Source organism: Rhinatrema bivittatum, chromosome 6 (assembly GCF_901001135.1).
Source record: "Rhinatrema bivittatum chromosome 6, aRhiBiv1.1, whole genome shotgun sequence".
Taxonomy (NCBI): Eukaryota; Metazoa; Chordata; class Amphibia; order Gymnophiona; family Rhinatrematidae; genus Rhinatrema; species Rhinatrema bivittatum.
The window spans coordinates 2,611,620-2,631,355 of NC_042620.1; the positions used below are offsets into that span (position 1 = coordinate 2,611,620).

The 19,736-nt window shown below is 46.0% G+C and overlaps 1 protein-coding gene across 1 annotated transcript in view; it reads left to right on the forward strand.

The window, feature by feature from the left end:
• Window positions 1–19,736, forward strand: part of CHPF (chondroitin polymerizing factor) — a 54,791-nt gene that overhangs the window by 24,934 nt on the left and 10,121 nt on the right. Inside the window, 1 exon segment of the mRNA XM_029604975.1 lies at window positions 14,534–15,098. Coding sequence (XP_029460835.1) covers window positions 14,534–15,098 — 565 coding nt within the window.

Sequence of the window (19,736 nt, forward strand, 5' to 3'; positions counted from 1 at the left end):
TCAACATCACCTTTCCTGCAGAAGGCACAAGCTTGAACTTTCTCGGTGTCTGTGATAGTGGATGCTTCCACTGCATGGAATCACGTTTCGCTTCTGGTTGATAGTGGTGCACCCACGACTCATCACCAGTAACAATATGTGCCATCATTGATTCACCTTCGTTTGCATAACGGCAGAGATTTTCCAAACAGACACCTATCCGGTTGTTCTTATTGTCTTCGGTCAGCTGTTCAGGAACCCATCTTGCACAGACTTTGCGAAAGTTCAATGCATCATGCACTAAGGAATATGCTAATCCGTGAGAACACCCAATTTCTTTGGCAACTTCGTCAATTGTTACCCTCTGGTTAGCGCAAACCATCTCTTCAACCTGCAGTTGCCTCTGTCGCAATCTCTACAGGTCGACCAGGTCTGTTTTGTCGTTCACGTTGGCATGTCCTTGTGCAAATTTATTGGTCCAGTTATAATTTGCTTTACGTGAGAGACATTTCTCTCCATATACTAGATACATTTCTTTATGAATGTCTTTTGCCACTAAGCCCTTGGCCCATAAAAATCGGACAACAGCACGTTGTTCTTTGACCGTACAATCTGTCAACATAGCCATTTTCCTTGTGTACACAGCCCCTGCGCATGCACAGTTTAAATAACTATTTATTTACATAAGCACTTCTAAGGTGCTGCCATCTATGGAATATGACAACATTACAGATATGTTTTATTACCTTAGTAGAGAGATTTGTGACTTACTTACTGACTTACCCTCGTAGTATCAGATTTCCATCTAAATCAACTTGTTTCTTTTCTGGTGTTTAGAAAAAGACCGTTTAAGCAGCAAAAAATATCCCAGATTACTGGATGTTAGGATTCTCTTTAAGATACTTGGAGGTGACCAGTTATTCTAAAAAGTCAGATAGGCTTTTTGTGGTGTTTGCAGGAGCCCACAAGGGGAAAGCAGCCTCCAAGGCTTCTCTTGCTGAATGGATTAAGGAAGTAATAGCCACATCTTTTATAATAAGAGGGACTAAGGGCACACTCCACAAGGGCACCAGCAGTGTATAGGGTAAACATAAGTTTTCATACTGGGTCAGTCAGAGGGTCCATCAAGCCCAGCATCCTGTTTCCAACAATGGCCTATCCAGGTTGGAAGTACCCAGACATTAAATAAATCCCATGCTACTAATGCAGGCAACAAGCAGTGGCTATTCTCTATTGATTGATAGCAGTTTATGGACTTCTCCTCCAGGAACTTATCCAAACCTTTTTTTAAACCCAGCTACACTAACTGCCCTGTCACATCCTCTGGTAACTAATTCCAGGTGATAGCACCTGCGGATATTCGTAGAGCAGCCACATGGGCATCACTGCATTCGTTGACTATATTATGTATATTATATTATAAGCTGATCCTTCAAGAACAGAAGGATACAGGTTTTCCGATGGGGATCCTAGAAGCAGCTCTGGGATACTCCCTCCCGGGATAGGTAATGCTCATGTACATCCCATTTGTCTGCACTGATAACACAGGATGATGAGGAAAGGAAAATTGGTTCTTACCTGCTAATTTTCGTTCCTGTAGTACCATGGATCAGTCCAGACCCTGGGTTATGTCACCAATCCAGCAGAGGGAGGCAGAGAAACATTCTACTGACTGACGTATACCCTGGGGTGCCACCTTCAGTCCATCAGTATTGAACAATATCAAAGCAGAAATGTAACTACTAAAAAACTATCTATCTAACGCTATAACGTACTTCCAACTCACAAATCCTAAATGGAAGCAGAATCCCAAAAAACAAAATCATGGGAATAAACAAACATTAAGAAAAGTAGACAGCATGAAAAGCGGTTTAAAAACCAAAACAGTGAACGAGTGGACTCTCTGAAAAGATAATTGCCATACACAGACATAAAGGGTGGGCGTCTGGTACTACAGGAACGAAAATTAGCAGGTAAGAACCAATTTTCCTTTCCCTGTATGTACCTGGATCAGTCAAGACCCTGGGATGTACCAGAGCTGATTTACTTGGGGTGGGACCCAGAGAGTCCCGCTCGGAGAACACTCTCTCCGAAGGCTGCCGAACTTGGAGCCTGGACATTCAAGCAGTAATAACAAGCAAAAAGAACATAAGAAAATGCCATACTGGGTCAGACCAAGGGTCCATCAAGCCCAGCATCCTGTTTCCAACAGTGGCCAGTCCAGGCCATAAGAACCTGGCAAGTACCCAAAAACTAAGTCTATTCCATGTAACCATTGCTAATGGCAGTGGCTATTCTCTAAGTGAACTTAATAGCAGGTAATGGACTTCTCCAAGAACTTATCCAATCCTTTTTTAAACACAGCTATACTAACTGCACTAACCACATCCTCTGGCAACAAATTCCAGAGTTTAATTGTGCGTTGAGTAAAAAATAACTTTCTCCGATTAGTTTTAAATGTGCCACATGCTAACTTCATGGAGTGCCCCCTAGTCTTTCTACTATCCGAAAGAGTAAATAACCGATTCACATCTACCCGTTCTAGACCTCTCATGATTTTAAACACCTCTATCATATCCCCCCTCAGTCGTCTCTTCTCCAAGCTGAAAAGTCCTAACCTCTTTAGTCTTTCCTCATAGGGGAGTTGTTCCATTCCCCTTATCATTTTGGTAGCCCTTCTCTGTACCTTCTCCATCGCAACTATATCTTTTCTGAGATGCAGCGACCAGAATCGTACATAATATTCAAGGTGCGGTCTCACCATGGAGCGATACAGAGGCATTATGACATTTTCCGTGTTATTCACCATTCCCTTTCTAATAATTCCCAACATTCTGTTTGCTTTTTTGACTGCCGCAAACATTGTGACCCTTACGAGGACCACTCCACAACACAAATGATCAGACAGTCTAAAACTGTTGGTAACTTCAAGATAACGTAACAGTACCCGTCGTATATCCAATTTCTTAAGATCCTTAGAGGAAGGATCCATACGATCTAAAGACTGAAAAGCAAGAAGCTCTATCGACTGATCTTAAATGAAAAGAAGATACAGCCTTGGGCAAAAAAGAAGGCACAGTACGTAATGAAACTCCCGTATCAAAAATTCTAAGAAAGGGCTCTCTGCAAGACAAGGCCTGCAACTCCGAAATTCTACGAGCGGAGGAGATGACCACAAGGAAAACCGCCTTCAACGTAAGATCTTTCAAAGTCATATGTTTAAGGGGTTCAAAGGGAGCCGCACACAGAGTTCTAAGAACCAAATTCAAACTCCATGCACGACAAGGGTTCCGGAACGGAGGACATAGATGTTGTGCACCTTTGAGAAAATATGCTACATCCGGATGTGAGGCCAAGGATAATCCCCGAACCTTACCCCGAAAACATCCAAGAGCTGCAACTTGGACACGTAAGGAACTGCAGGACAAACCTTTCACTAAACCATCTTGTAAAAAGGATAAAATATCCGAATCAGAAGTGTACTGGATCTAATTGATGTGCAGAACACCATGACTCAAACTTTCCACACCCTCGCATAAGCCAAAGATGTAGAAGGCTTACGAGAAAGTAATAAAGTAGTTACCACAGCACCTGAGTAACCTTTGTTCTTTAACCGACGCCTCTCAAAAGCCATGCCACTAGAGAGAAGCGTTAGACCTCTTCCAAACAAACCGGACCCTGAGACAGGAGGCATGGTAGATCCTGAAACCGCAGGGGACCGTCCAGCGCTAGACTGACCAGGCCACGAACCATGGACAGCGTGGCCACTCCGGAGCCACTAAAACAACGTTGACTTGCTGAACCTCTATCCGACGCAGGACCTTGCCGATCAGAGGCCAGGGTGGAAACACATAGAGAAGAACATTGTTTGGCCAAGGAAGTACCAGAGCGTTTACTCCTTCTGCTCCTCTTTCCCTCCTGCGGCTGAAAAACCAAGGGGCCTTGGAATTCTGGAATGTGGCCATGAGATCCACTGCCAGTGTGGACCATCTGTTGCATATTAACTGATAGGCTTCCTCGCACAGTTCCCACTCCCCTGGATCGAGATGATGCCGACTGAGAAAATCAGCTTGAACGTTGTCTACCCCGGCAATGTGTGAGGCTGCGATGCTGAGCAGATGTTCCACCCAGGAGATCAGCTGTTGTGCTTCCTGCACTATCAGGAAGCTTAAAGTTCCTCCCTGACAGTTGATGTACGCTACCATGGTCACATTGTTGGAAAGAACCCGTACCGATTTCCTGCATAGGAGAGGTTGAAGAGCGATCAAGGCTAAGCGTACCGCTCTGGTCTCTAACTGGTTGATCGACCACCACGCTGCTTCTTCGGACCACTGACCTTGAACAGATGTTTTCTGACATACCGCTCCCCAGCCTGAAAGACTGGCGTCGGTAGGGACCACACTCCATTCCGGAATCTCTAGAGGTACTCCCCTCTGAAGATTTGCCGGCTGTAACCACCAATCCAGGCTGAATCGAGCTGTCTCGGGAAGGGGAAGGTGGTATAGTTCAGAAACTGGATTCCAGCGCGAAAGCAACGCAGACTGAAGTGGCCTCATATGTGCAAAGGCCCAGGGAACCAACTCCAGAGTAGAGGTCATTGAGCCTAAGACTGTCAAGTAATCTCGTACACATGGTATAGGAATAGACAGCAAGTCTCGGATTTGTGTTTGGAGCTTGAGAAGATGATGTTCCGGAAGGAACACCTTCCCTTGACGAGCGTCAAAGTGCACCCAAAAACTCCAGAGACTGGGAAGGGACTAAGTGACTCTTGTCCTTGTTGATCACTCAGCCTAGAAGACTGTAAGAGGTCGATGACCCTGCTGATCGTTGAGCGACAAAGATTTCGACTTCGCTCGAATTAACCAGTCGTCCAGGTACAGATGGTATAAAATAAAAAATCTAAAAACAAAAATCCCAAATACAGCAAAACAAGTAATTAAAATGAAGGAAAGAGATGTAATGCAATGGCCAACATTCAATGAAGTATCAGAAATGGAAATTGAAACTATGCTAAAAAAAAAACCTTAATCCTGCACCTCATGCACTTGACACAATTACAACTGCAGACATAAAAAAAAGTAGCGAACACTGTATCACCAACACTGGCAAAAATCGTTAATCTATCCCTAGAGGAAGGATCCATGCCTGACGCACTAAAAGGAGCTATCGTAAAACCTATTTTAAAAAAGAAAAACAGTGACCCACTGAACCTGAGTAACTACAGACCAGTATCAAACCTACCCTTAATCGCAAAGTTAATAGAAAAAACTATACAAAAGCAACTAGCAGAACACCTAGATAACAATAACATCCTTTACCCATCACAACATGACTTTCGAAAACACTAAAGCACAGAGACACTTCTGCTTGCACTTACAGATAACATCATGAGGGGATTTGATAACGGTAAACATTATATTCTAGTGATGCTTAACCTGTCAGCAGCATTTGACACTGTAAATCATGACATACTCTTAAATAGACTAGAAGAAATAGGCCTAAACAGCAAAACTATCAAGTGGTTCAGATCATATCTCAATGACAGATATTTTCAGGTACAAATTAAAGACGTTATATAAAAAAAAAATAAACCTTCAAACGGGAGTGCCCCAAGGATCTGCCCTCTCCACAACACTTTTCAACATATACTTACTACCACTATGTCACCTGCTAGCTGGTCTGGGAATCACACACTATATATACGCTGATGATATCCAATTAATTTTACCCATTGACAATACAATTGAGAAAACATTAAACTTAGCCAACATGTATCTAGATATCATCAAACAGCTACTAAACCAAATGGAATTAGTAATTAATATAGAGAAGACAGAATTCTTACATTTAGAGAGAAAAGATACGGAAATCAAACATAGTCCAATCACACTAAAAAACAATCAACAAATAAAACTTGCAGAAAAAGTACGGAATCTAGGAGTAATAATTGACCCCGAATTAAGCTTAAAACAACACATATCTCTAAAAGTAAGAGAAGGATACGCTAAACTCATAGTCCTCAGGAAACTTAAACCACTTCTGACAACGGCCAACTTTCGATCGGTACTACAAGCATTAATATTTGCGAGCACTGATTATTGTAATGCACTTCTACTAGGTCTTCCATACACCTCACTAAGACCATTGCAGGTTCTGCAAAACTCAGCCGCAAGAGTCTTAACTGGCAAAAGTAAAAGAGATCACATCAACGAAACACTGGCTGAACTACACTGGCTTCCCATTGAACAAAGAATTCAATACAAAACACTGTGCACCATACATAAGTTAATACATAACGAACATGCAGACTGGTTAAATACAGCCCTACGTGTACACATCCCTAACAGAAACCTAAGGTGAGCAAACAAAGCACTCCTAACCATTCCATCAGTCAAAACTGCAAGACTAACACAGTTACGAGAGAGAGCACTATCACTGGCAGGAACCATACTATGGAACTCCATGCACCTAGATTTAAGACTACAAAGAGACAGCAAAACCTTTAGAAAAGGTTTAAAAACCTGGCTCTTCAAACAAGCTTTTCAGAAAGAGAAGGGAGAATAGAAACCAGGATCAGGCATAGCATGATCAATAAACATCCACACACACACTGCTGTATTCACTAAGTGTGTAGTCTTTAAAGGACAAGTCATAATTTTAAAGTTAATTCTGTAATAAAAACAGAGATAGAGACATGGACATGATTAATTACATTTAACAATTTTGATCACTAACTATTTTACCGAACCTTATGGCACTCTTGTAAATGTGCAAATCACAGTGTCATTAATTTTATCTTCCTTGATGTAAACCGTTGACTGTATCCTCCAAACGACGGTATAGAAAAGATTTAAATAAATAAATAAATGTACCAACAGGCCCTCCTTCCTGAGTTGTGCAGCCACCACAATCATTACCTTGGTAAATGTTCTGGGAGCTGTGGCTAACCCAAACGGGAGAGCCCTGAATTGATAATGTTGTCCTAGAATGCAAAACCTGAGAAACTTCTGATGATCAGAATGAATGCCTATGTGAAGATAAGCCTCAGTGAGGTCGAGAGATGCTAGAAATTCTCCTCTATGTACCGAAGCTATGACAGAACGGAGAGTTTCCATTCGAAACTTGAGAATCCGCAGGCAACGGTTGACTCTTTTGAGATTGAGAATGGGACAAAAGGTTCCTTCCTTCTTTGGAATGACGAAGAAAATTGAATAACTACCTTTTCGATGTTCTGATGTTGGAACTGGAACTATAGCTCAGAGGTCGCTTAAACGCTGCAGAGAGTCCTTCATTACGTGACGTTTTTCTAGGTAAGAACATGGAGAAATTAGAAACAGGTGGTGAAGCCGCCAAACAAAATCTAAAGCGTAACCTTGATTTATCACTGAAAGAACCCACTGATCTGACGTCAATCTGGCCCATTCCCCTGGGAAGTCTGCCCCCTATAATCTGAACTGGGGAAAGGACCAGCCATATCTCATTGGGTAGACTTTGTGCCAGCTGAGGCTTGGGAAGAACCAGGTCTTCCGAAGCGGTGGCCACGAAAGGACTGAGACCAATTCTGTTGCCTACCTGAAGACTGCTTAGCAGGTGGAGCCGAAGGACGAGAAGAAAGAAATCTTCTACTAGACCGAAAACGAGAGTGGGATGAGAGAGCTTCGAGGTCTAGGACAATCCTCTGGTAATTTGTGGATCTTATTCTCCCCTAAGGACAAAATTAAATCTTCTAATTACTTACTAAAGAGCAATTTGCCTTTAAAGGGTAAAGCCCCTAGGTGAGCTTTTGAGGATGCGTCTGCAGACCAATTCCTCAACCAGAGGAGTCTGAAGCAACAATAGAGTGAGCAGAGGTCCTGATGAGATCATATAAAGCAACTGTAGCCTCCAATCTACCAGCTTGTGCTACCTCCTCATTAGAGAGGGAAGAATTATTTTGCAGGCCAGCTCGCAAAGCCAAGCTACTGCACATGGCCACCCGTACACCTAGAGTAGAAATCTCAAAAATTCGCTTGAGCTGAACCTCCAGTTCACGATCCTGTAGATCTTTAAGAGCCGTAGCTCCCATCACTGGAAGAGTCGTCCTCTTAGTGATGTCCTCTTTAAAATTTCCAAAGCCTCCTCAGGTAATGGATACAAATTATCCATAGCTCGTGCTACCTTAAGACCTAATTCAGGAGTGTCCCACTCCCGGTACAAAAGGTCAGTGAGAGAAAGATGAAAAGATGTCGTCTGACCCCCTAAGGCCTAGCAACCCTGGGTCGATATTTCCCATCCGGGAATCCTTTGCCGGAGCCTCCAGACCCGATTCCAGTAAAATTGCCGGAATTAAAGGACTAAGTTCCTCCCTTCTAAAAAGGCAGACTACTTTGGGATCATCCCCATCCGCTATGTGAGGGTCAGAACTACTGCCCAAAGCAGGATCTCCACCGAGATCCACATCCGGCAGGGACTTACCCGGGACAGGCAAAGAGTCCTGATCAGAATCCTCAGAAGTAGAAAAAATAGACTGAGCCGAGCCTGAAGGAAGGGGACGCTTTGGAGTTGACCCAGCCCCAAAATCGCTAGGTCTCGCCCGTTTGGAGGAGCGGGGCTTTACACCCTTTCCAGATGAGTGATCCCTGTGCTTTTTATGAAACTTCCTGGACTTATAAGCTTTCCGAAGGGGAGAAGAAGAAGAAGAATTTGACATCTCCTCCAGGCTCTCATCGGATAAGCATACTCCTGTATCTCGCGGCTTGTGCGCCCCCCCCCCCCCCCCCCCCGGGACCAAGGGAGGTGGGTCCGGAGCTCCCTGAATAATTTGCTGTGTCTCTGCCCTTAAAGAAGATAAAACAGCTTCCGTTCCTGCACTGCAACGGAATGGATCCGGGGCAGGGGAGCAGCCGCACGAGGCGGCAGAGTCACTTCTTTTGCCAGTAAAATAGATGAGCCTTCCCCTCCGGGGAGGCAGGCGGGACAGAGACTCTCTCTGGAGAGACGCGCGGCATTGTAAAGAAAAAAAAGGCGTGAAAATAAATAGGCACAGCACCGCTGAACACCGAAAAGGTAAGTAAACTGCGAGACAGCTGTCGTGAACATAGGAATTTTTTTCCTTTTTTACCTGACCAAAACGCCATGGACCCCAGGAGCTGCTCCAAGTAGGGTGAGTGAGCCGGGCCCCCCGGTATCACCCCTGCCAGGAGTGATTGCTGGGTTCAAAACCTCCCCAACTCCGGCAGCCTCAGAACCAGGAGGATTAATCCCTTCAGGACCTATCAACCTCCCGGGAGGCAGTGAGACGGCTGTGAAGAGAAAAATACACTTTTTTTGAAAAATAACTTAAATAAAAAGAACAAACTCTCACAAAGAGAAATAGGAGTTAATCTTTATTAGGTTCTCTAAGTACTTCACTAGAAAACAAAAACTACCACAGACTGCAGGGTTAGGCACGTCCACCTCTGCTGGGAGACAGAGAAATACTGAGGGACTGCAGGTGGTGCTCCAGGGATACGTCAGAGTCAGTCGAATGTTTCTCTGCCTCCCTCTGCTGGATTGGTGACACAACCCAGGGTCTGGGCTGATCCAGGTACGTACAGGGAACAGAGAAATACTGAGGGACTGCAGGTGGTGCCCCAGGGTATACGTCAAAGTCAGTCGAATGTTTCTCTGCCTCCCTCTGCTGGATTGGTGACATAACCCAGGGTCTGGACTGATCCAGGTACGTACAGGGAACAGAGAAATACTGAGGGACTGCAGGTGGCACCCCAGGGTATACGTCAAAGTCAGTCGAATGTTTCTCTGCCTCCCTCTGCTGGATTGGTGACATAACCCATAAAAGATCCATAAAAGAACCTCTGCAACACTGGGAATCTTGCCTCGCCACCATAAGCGCCTCACTATCCATAGAAACATAGAAACGACGGCAGAAGAAGACCAAACGGCCCATCCAGTCTGCCCAGCAAGCTTCACACATTTTTTCTCTCATACTTATCTGTTTCTTTTAGCTCTTGGTTCTATTTCCCTTCCTCCCCCACCATTAATGTAGAGAGCAGTGATGGAGCTGCATCCAAGTGAAATATCTAGCTTGATTAGTTAGGGGGTAGTAGGGGTAGTAACCGCCGCAATAAGCAAGCTACACCCATGCTTATTTGTTTTAACCCAGACTATGTTATACAGCCCTTATTGGTTGTTTTTCTTCTCCCCTGCCGTTGAAGGAGAGAGCTATGCTGGATATGCATCTAAAGTGAAGTATCAGGCACATTTGGTTTGGGGTAGTAACCGCCGTAACAAGCCAGCTACTCCCCGCTTTGTGAGTGTGAATCCTTTTTTCTTCTCCCCTGCCGTTGAAGCTATGCTGGGTATGCGTGAAGTATCAGTTTTTCTTCTCCCCTGCCGTTGGAGCAGAGAGCTATGCTGGATGTGCATCGAAAGAGAAGTATCAGGCACATTTGGTTTGGGGTAGTAACCGCCGTAACAAGCCAGCTACTCCCGGCTTTGTGAGTGCAAATCCTTTTTTCCACATTTCCTCTTGCTGTTGAAGCTTAGAGTGATGTTGGAGTCACAGTAACCGTGTGTATGTTTATTGAATAAGGGTATTGTGTCCAGGCAGTAGCCATCATTCTGGCGAGTCACCCACTCTTCATTGGCGGCCTCTTGACTTTATGGATCCACAGTGTTTATCCCACGCCCCCTTGAAGTCCTTCACAGTTCTGGTCTTCACCACTTCCTCCGGAAGGGCATTCCAGGCATCCACCACCCTCTCCGTGAAGAAATACTTCCTGACATTGGTTCTGAATCTTCCTCCCTGGAGCTTCAAATCATGACCCCTGGTTCTGCTGATTTTTTTCTTATGGTAAAGGTTTGTCGTTGCCTTTGGATCATTAAAACCTTTCAAGTATCTGAAAGTCTGTATCATATCTCCTCTGCTCCTCCTTTCCTCCAGGGTGTACATATTTAGATTCTTCAATCTCTCCTCGTACGTCATCCGATGAAGATCCTCCACCTTCCTGGTCGCCCTTCTCTGTACCGCTTCCATCTTGTCTTTGTCTTTTTGTAGATACGGTCTCCAGAACTGAACACAGTACTCCAGGTGAGGCCTCACCAAGGACCTGTACAAGGGAATAATCACTTCCCTTTTCTTACTTGATATTCCTCTCTCTATGCAGCCTAGCATTCTTCTGGCTTTTGCTATCGCCTTGTCGCATTGTTTCGCAGACTTCATATCATTAGACACTATCACCCCAAGGTCCCTCTCCTGCTCCGTGCACATCAGCCTTTCCCCCCCCATCGAATACAGTTCATTCGGATTTCCACTCCCCATATGCATGACTTTGCACTTCTTGGCATTGAATCTCAGCTGCCATATCTTCGACCACTCTTCCAGTTTCCTTAGATCCCGTCTCATTCTCTCCACTCCTTCCAGCGTGTCCACTCTGTTGCAGATCTTAGTGTCATCCGCAAAAAGACAAACCTTACCTTCTATCCCGTCCGCAATGTCGCTCACAAAGATATTGAACAGGACCGGTCCCAACACCGATCCTTGCGGTACACCACTTAAAACCGCTCTCTCTTCAGAGAAGGTTCCATTTACCATCACACATTGTCTTCTGTCCGTCAACCAATTTGCAATCCAGGTCACCACCTCGGCACTCACTCCCAAGCTTCTCGTTTTATTGACCAGTCTCCTGTGCGGAACCGTATCAAAAGCTTTGCTGAAATCCAAGTATATGATATCGAGTGCTCTTCCTCGATCCAATTCCTTGGTTACCCAGTCAAAAAAGTCAATCAGATTTGTTTGACAGGATCTTCCCCTGGTGAATCCATGTTGCCTCTGGTCCATCAATTCTCCAGACTGTAGATAGTTCACTATTCTCTCTTTCAGCAGTGACTCCATTACTTTTCCCACCACCGAAGTGAGGCTAACCAGTCTGTAGTTGCCAGCCTCCTCCCTGTTCCCACTCTTGTGAAGCGGGACCACCACCGCTCTTCTCCAATCACTCGGCACCACTCCCGTTTCAAGGGATCCGAACTCCATCTAGCTCTAAACTCGTCAAAAACAGAATTAATCGTCATCTCTAAGCAGCCTGAACGTTTCACTCTCCCCATGCGACAAAACACTCCCCAAAATACAACCACAGCCACCCCTCAGACCCAGTTTGTAAGAGATCTGGGCGTCTACATAGACCAACACCTAAGTTTCAAACCCCACATCAAAAAGCTACTAAAGGGGGGTTTCTATAAACTTAACATCATAAAAAAACTCAAACCCCTCCTCCACACCCACGATTTCCGCACAGTCGTATAGACCACAATGCTCACAAAACTAGACTATTGCAATTCCCTATTACTAGGACTCCCCGCCACCACTATCAAACCCCTCCAAATTCTACAAAACTCCATGGCTAGAATCATAACAGGCACACAAAAAAGGGACCACATCACCCCCATACTAAAAGACCTACATTGGTTACCCATCTCCTTCCGCTCACAATACAAAACCCTCACCATCCTTCACAATTCCCTACACAAACATAACCACACCTGGCTCGACGAAATGCCTCGTTACAGTTCATCGGACCGACCCACAAGAACAACCCATGCAGGTACTCTACACACCCCATCCCTAAAGGCAGCACATTCTACTCACACCAGAGAGAGAGCCTTCTCCGTCGCTGCCCCCACCCTCTGGAACTCCCTCCCCACCCTCCTACGCCAAGAGACATCCCTGCAAATTTTCAAGAAAGGAGTCAAAACATGGCTATTCCGACAGGCCTATCCCGACACAAACCAAATTTAATTTCTCCCCAGCCCCCTCTGTTCGAATTTTCCCCACCCCATCCTATGTTTCCCCCGCTTCCCCCCGCACCACCCTTGGATACCCTAGAAGAAACAACATCCCCCCTACGGCTTAATTTATTTTTTGATCATGATCGGTTAATGTGTCCTTTTGTAAGAAATAGTATTTTGTTCTAAGGTTACATTGTTATGATTTTACTTTTATTTTATTCTTTGTACATTGTTTTGTTTTATTGTTTTATTGTATCGCCTACCTGAGTTCTTTGTAAACCGGCATGATGTGCTGCACGAATGTCTGTAAATAAAAGTTAATAAATAAAAAAATAAATAAATAACCCAGGGTCTGGACTGATCCAGGTACGTACAGGGAAAATGAATTAAGGCCTTACCTGCTAACTTTCCTTTGCTTGAGTCCTGCCAAACCAGTCCAGAACCCTCCCCTCCCCCCCAAAAACTTATGTGTATATAAGAAGGATAATGAAAATAAGGATCCTTTGCAGGGCAAGGGAAATTATTGCAGAGAAGGAGAAGAGCAGAATTAAAGCTCAGTTCTCTCTTAGTTTACTATGCTGGATCAAGCTTTTTTTCTTTCATAAAGGCATGTCAAACTCTCCCTGGCTAACTGGAGGCAACTCGCGCATCAGCTTGGGCAACTGATTACTGACTCCTTCCCTTCTGCACCAGACTATATAGAGGGGAGAGCATCAGGAAAAAAGAGAATTTGCCCTCTGTCTCCATCTGCTTGTAGGAAGGAAAAGCCCACTTGTATGGATTAGTCTGGCAGGATTCAAAGAAAGTAAAATTGTCAGGTAAGATTAATTTTACCAATTTGCAGCTAATTTTCAAAGGGAATCTGCCTGGGTTTATACATTAAAAATGTCTGTACTTTGCATCTTCTATTTCTGCAGGTGCCCAATTATGTGCAAAATAGTACGTTTGTGTGTGTGTTTGAAAATGAAATGTCCGCATGCTGTTCTCCCCTGACTGGGAACACCTCTATTTAACACAGCTCAGAGTATGCATGCTACGGCAGCCCATGCATACTTTCAGCCAAGCCAGTGAATATAAATGGCTTTCAGAATTGTCCTCTAAGTTATGATAATGGTCAGATTTATACTTTGCTAAATGCTTGGACAGTGTAAAGAGTCTCTGCTAACTGCTGAGTGCCGGTATGTAAACAGAGTGGAAGAAAGGTGAGGAGATTGGGGACATTTGTATCTCTGCACTTGCAGCAAAGAGAGGTCAAACATGGATGGGATGATTGCTCCTCAGCTGTATCGCTACAGGGCTGTGAGAAATCCGGGCAAGCTCTCGTTTCTGTTTGCTTGCCTAATGGCCAAGTAGACTTCTCGTCTTCCCACCCCGTGTTCACGGAGGATTCTGGCAGGGAGGGAGAGTAGCTCACGTGGGGGTGGGACAGGTGGGTGTTTGTGTTCTGTATCTGCCAGCTGTAGATGAGTGCCAGCTCTCCTGTGTGTGCCTCAGATCAGCTCTACAGCTCATCGGTGTAGACATGGGCAGTGCACCCCTCTGAGGCTGCTCAGTGATGGGATATTGAGATGACACTACAGGGAAAGGTCGCACAGGGAAAGCTTGAATTAATCTCTTAGTATAACCGTGCACACCTTATTCCTAGATACTGGAAATGTGGTAAGCATGGATTACTGTGTATCCTATGGGTCAGGTCACACACTTACCCTTCTATTTTTGATTGTCATTAATCTCAGCATTACTGAGCTCCCATGCAGATTGCAGGCCTTATGTTGTCTCTCTATTTCAGGGCCAGATACATCAGCACAGAGCTTGGCATGCGGGAGCGACTCTTTGCTGCAGTGCTCACCTCCAAGACCACACTGAACACGCTGGCTGTGGCTGTGAACCGGACACTGGGGCACCGGCTGGAAAAACTGGTGTATTTCACCGGCATGCGGAGCCGTAAAGTGCCTCACGGCATGACTGTGGTCACGCATGGAGACGACCGACCCATTTGGAACATGTACCAGACAGTAAAGTATATTCTGGATCACTACATCAGTGAGTTTGACTGGTTCTACCTGGTGCAGGATGACACGTACACAGAGGCGCACCGGATCCAGCGCCTGGTCAGTCACCTCAGCATCGACACGGATCTGTACATGGGCCGGCCCGAGGAGTTCATTGGGGGAGACACTGAGGGACGATATTGCTATAGTGGCTTTGGCTACTTGTTGTCCCGCAGCCTCCTGATTAAATTACAACCACACCTGGAGAACTGCCGAAACGACATCCTGAGCGCCAAGCCTGACGAGTGGCTGGGACGTTGCATCATTGATTACACCAATGTCAACTGTGTGGAGGAACACCAGGTAAGGGCAGCACCAACCTTACTGTGACATCCAGCTCTTAGGGGACGCTGAGCACTGAACGACCGAGTGGAGTTTAACTCCCGATGCAGTAAGCTGATGGTATGCCAGTGCATGGGGAGTGAAAAAGTGCACCGACTTGCACGATGTGCGCACAAACCCAAGTTAAAATATGTGCTGGGCCTTTTGAATAGGTTGAGCGCATGTTAATTCGGGAGAGTCTCTACAATCCGCACAAGTGTAAAATTAAAATGAGCATAAATCATGTGTATGGAAACCCATGATTTGTGCTTGTTTTATGTGTGCCAAGCATTATTTCTGCACAGGTCCCGGCATGCAAAATCTTGCTCCTGTGCCTACACTGACATTAGTGCAGGGAACTTTAATAAACAACCCGCTCAGTAGTAAAATTTCCAGCAATAAAAAAACCTGAGGTAAGCCAGTGACTCTCTGTATGAGAGGATTAATAACTAATGCCAGCATTAGCCTGGGATTTGCAGGAGAGGACACTAACCAGTACACACGCTCCCTTTTGCACTGGGAGTAAAGGTTGAGCATAAAAAAATGTGCCCACAACTGCAAGACAAACTGCAGTCTGCCAAGCACCTTCTTACGTTGGGCCCAAGATTAGCAAATGAGATGTACATAGCACTGGGATCTTAAGATCTGGCAACAGCAAGTGGGAAAGCAAACCTGCTGGGGTCTGAGCATCTGGAATCAACAGCGGGGGGGGGGAGACGGCAGACAACCCTGCTGTGGTCTGAGGATGAAAACATTGGGGAGGGGGCAGCCCTGCTGGGGTTTGAGCAACGGGGAGCATCCTGCTAGGGTCTGATCATCTAGAAACAGTGGGGGCTGGGGGGAGCAGCCCTGCTGGGGTCTGAACAACTGGGGGGGGGGACGGGACGGGACCTGGGGCCCTGCTGTGGAACAAGGAGCTAGAAACAATGTAGGGGACAGCCTACTTGTTGATCTGAGAATCTGAAAACATTAGGGTGGGGGGAGAAGGCAGCCCCGCTAGGAGCTGGCGACGGCACGAGAGAAGGGGCAGTACTGCTAGGAGCTGGCGACGGCACGAGAGATGGGGGCAGTACTGCTAGGAGCTGGCGACGGCACGAGAGAAGGGGGCAGTAGTGCTAGGAGCTGGCGACGGCACGAGAGAAGGGGGCAGTACTGCTAGGAGCTGGCGACGGCACGAGAGATGGGGGCAGTATTTCTAGGAGCTGGTGACGGCACGAGAGAAGGGGGCAGTACTGCTAGGAGCTGGCGACGGCACGAGAGATGGGGGCAGTATTTCTAGGAGCTGGTGACGGCACGAGAGAAGGGGGCAGTACTGCTAGGAGCTGGCGACGGCACGAGAGAAGGGGGCAGTACTGCTAGGAGCTGGCGACGGCACGAGAGATGGGGGCAGTATTTCTAGGAGCTGGTGACGGCACGAGAGAAGGGGGCAGTACTGCTAGGAGCTGGCGACGGCACGAGAGATGGGGGCAGTATTTCTAGGAGCTGGCGACGGCACGAGAGATGGGGGCAGTACTGCTAGGAGCTGGCGACGGCACGAGAGAAGGGGGCAGTACTGCTAGGAGCTGGCGACGGCACGAGAGAAGGGGGCAGTACTGCTAGGAGCTGGCGACGGCACGAGAGAAGGGGGCAGTACTGCTAGGAGCTGGCGACGGCACGAGAGAAGGTGGCTTGTGTGCGCATACCTGAGCACATAATTTCGAGCGAACTGGTGCGTATAAGTGCACGCATATGCTCGCGCACAACTGGACGTGTACTTTCGAGGGCGCTTATGCGTACGCACTTCAGGGTGGATCTGTGCACACTCGAATCCAAGCACTAGCTGGCTGGACACACAAGACAACTGGCTCTGGCAGCAAAGAAGCGACACTCTTTGTGCTGCCTGCCATATTAGGGCTGCACAGTCTGACCTAAAATCCTTCCTGTGTCAGCACTGTGAGGAAGCCCAGGGAGGGCTAGACCCTCAGAACTTCTCCAAACACGGTCCCTCCCAGTTGGAGGACGGGTAAGCACGACCTTATCAGTACCGGCGTCTTTCCTGCTCCCACAGAGGGTAAGGACCTAGCCCCCCTCCTCGGTGGGCTAGGTCCCGCATTAGGCACACCACGTGGTGGGCCTCATCTGTGCCATCTTGAGCACCTTTCTATATGCGTCCTATGGCCCCACGTAGAACGCAGGTACGCGCAGTACGTCAGCTGTGAGTGTATCGTCAGCGCGTACTTACACGCGCAACTCTGAAAGCTGGGCGCGTGACGTCAGCGCGTTCTTGCGCACACAACTCTGACAGCACTTGCATTGTGCGTGCAGCAGCGCATTCTTATGTGCACAACTGAAAGCGCTGTGCGCGTTTCATCAGCATTTACGGGTACGCACAACTCTGAAAGGCGCTGTGCGCATTACTTCACATACTTAAGTGCACGTCATAAACACATACAGCAAAAGCTTATTGCTCGACCCAAGCACGTGCCTCACTGCGCCCCATCTAGGCGCTCTAAATTTGTGCGCAGATAACTTTTTAAGCATGAGCCGATTGGAACGTACAGCTACCACCGCCAATGGCGCCGGCAACCAAGAATCCTAAGCGCCTTGCTTTTAGTACTGCTTGTCTTATGAAGGCTTCTCAGCCTGACCTAAACTTCAACCTGTGCCAGCACTGAGGAAGTCCAAGGAGAGTTGGCTTCCTTGGACTTTGATAAGCCTGGCTCCTCCCATTCAGAGGAGAGGTTAGCCACAGCTTTAGCTGGAAGCATCCATGACTGGGCCATCCATGAGAGAGGGAAATTCAGCAGCACCTACCCCAATACTCTTAAAAACATAAGAACATGCCATACTGGGTCAGACCAAGGGTCCATCAAGCCCAACATCCTGTTTCCAACAGTGGCCAATCCAGGCCACAAGAACCTGGCAAGTACCAAAACTAAGTCTATTCCATGTTACCATTGCTAGTAATAGTGGTGGTGGTTATCTAAATCAACTTAATAGCAGGTAATGAATTTATCCAATCCTTTTTTAAACACAGCTATGCTAACTGCACTAACCACATCTTCTGGCAACAAATTCCAGAGTTTAATTGTGCGTTGAGTGAAAGAAGTTTCTCCGATTAGTTTTAAATGTGCTACTTGCTAATTTCATGGAATGCCCCCTAGTCTTTCTATTATCCGAAAGAGTAAATAAAAGATTCACATTTACCCGTTCTAGACCTCTCATGATTTTAAAGACTTCTATCATATCCCCCCTCAGTCGTCTCTTCTCCAAGCTGAAAAGTCCTAACCTCTTTAGTCTTTCCTCATAGGGGAGCTGTTCCATTCCCCTTATCATTTTGGTCGCAATTTTGCAGCATCCCTCGGGACATGTTCATGATGTCGCCCTTACGCTCCCAGCACAAGAAACTGGCAGTGGAATCTACATTGATAAGGCTCCTCAGTTTGAGGGCTATCACTTCGGTACCTATGTCCCCAGGAAAATATAGGGCATTATTCCATCTATTTCATTGTACCCAAGAAGGAGGGTTTGTTTCGCCCATCCTGGATTTCAAGAGCGTCAGTCGTCATCTGCAGATATTCCACTTCCATATGGAAACTTTCCGCTCTGTCAGAATGACTGTACAAAAGGGAGAGTTCCTAATCTCCCTGGACCTCTTGGAGGCCTACTTTAATATTATTGGCAACCATCCCCAGAACATTCTCCAAAGTTTTATGGTGGTCGTGGCGGTGGCACTGAGGAAAAGTGACCTTGGTGCACCCTTACTTAGACGACTGGCTGATCCGGGTGAAGACGTTGGAAGAGAGCCTCCAGGAAATTGGTTAAGTTGTGAACAGGGGCCGATTGTGGGGGAAAATAGTGGCCCGGGGGATTTTTCTCCATACTGGCCCATAGCTATTCAATTACACATACAATTTGGTGAGTCACCAAATACAGAATAAAGGGACCATAAAATGCACAGACAAACTGAACTGGAAATCACAATAAGTTAGACTGTGTGTAATGCAGCAATAGAAAAACAGAAAATACCATCATTCCTCATAAAACATCAAACAATAAAATCCAGAACTATAAAACATCACAATAGAAAAATCATACTAAAAATATATATTTCAAAACTGCTGATGAATAGAACCTCCAGTAATTTAACTCATACAAATTTCTGAAAATTTCCCTATAACACCAATAAAATATTTCCAAAAGAGCAGACATCAAATAATATTCAATAATTAAAACTAATAAGGATAGAAAAAATCCCTGATTCTCCATACCTGGGAACTTTTTAATTCCAGTCACCTTGAGATGCTCATGAATTAGTTGTTCTCTAGCACAGTGGTTCTCAACCTTTTTTCTGTCGGGACACACCTGACAGATGGCTCTTACATATGTGACACACTGACCCATGATCGTCACGGGGCTAAATGTAAAAGTACAGTTTGCATCCACAGGAACCCCCCTGACCCACAATTATGGATGTAAAGCCAAATTATGATATTCCCTGTACAACTCACCCTACAAAAAAGATATTCTGGTTCTGGTGTCATCTCAGTAACAGCAACACAAACTCCAACTACCAGGCTCAACAGCCCTACTTATGAAAAGACAGCAGTTTATCACTAATGCATGTGCTCTTGAGAAAAT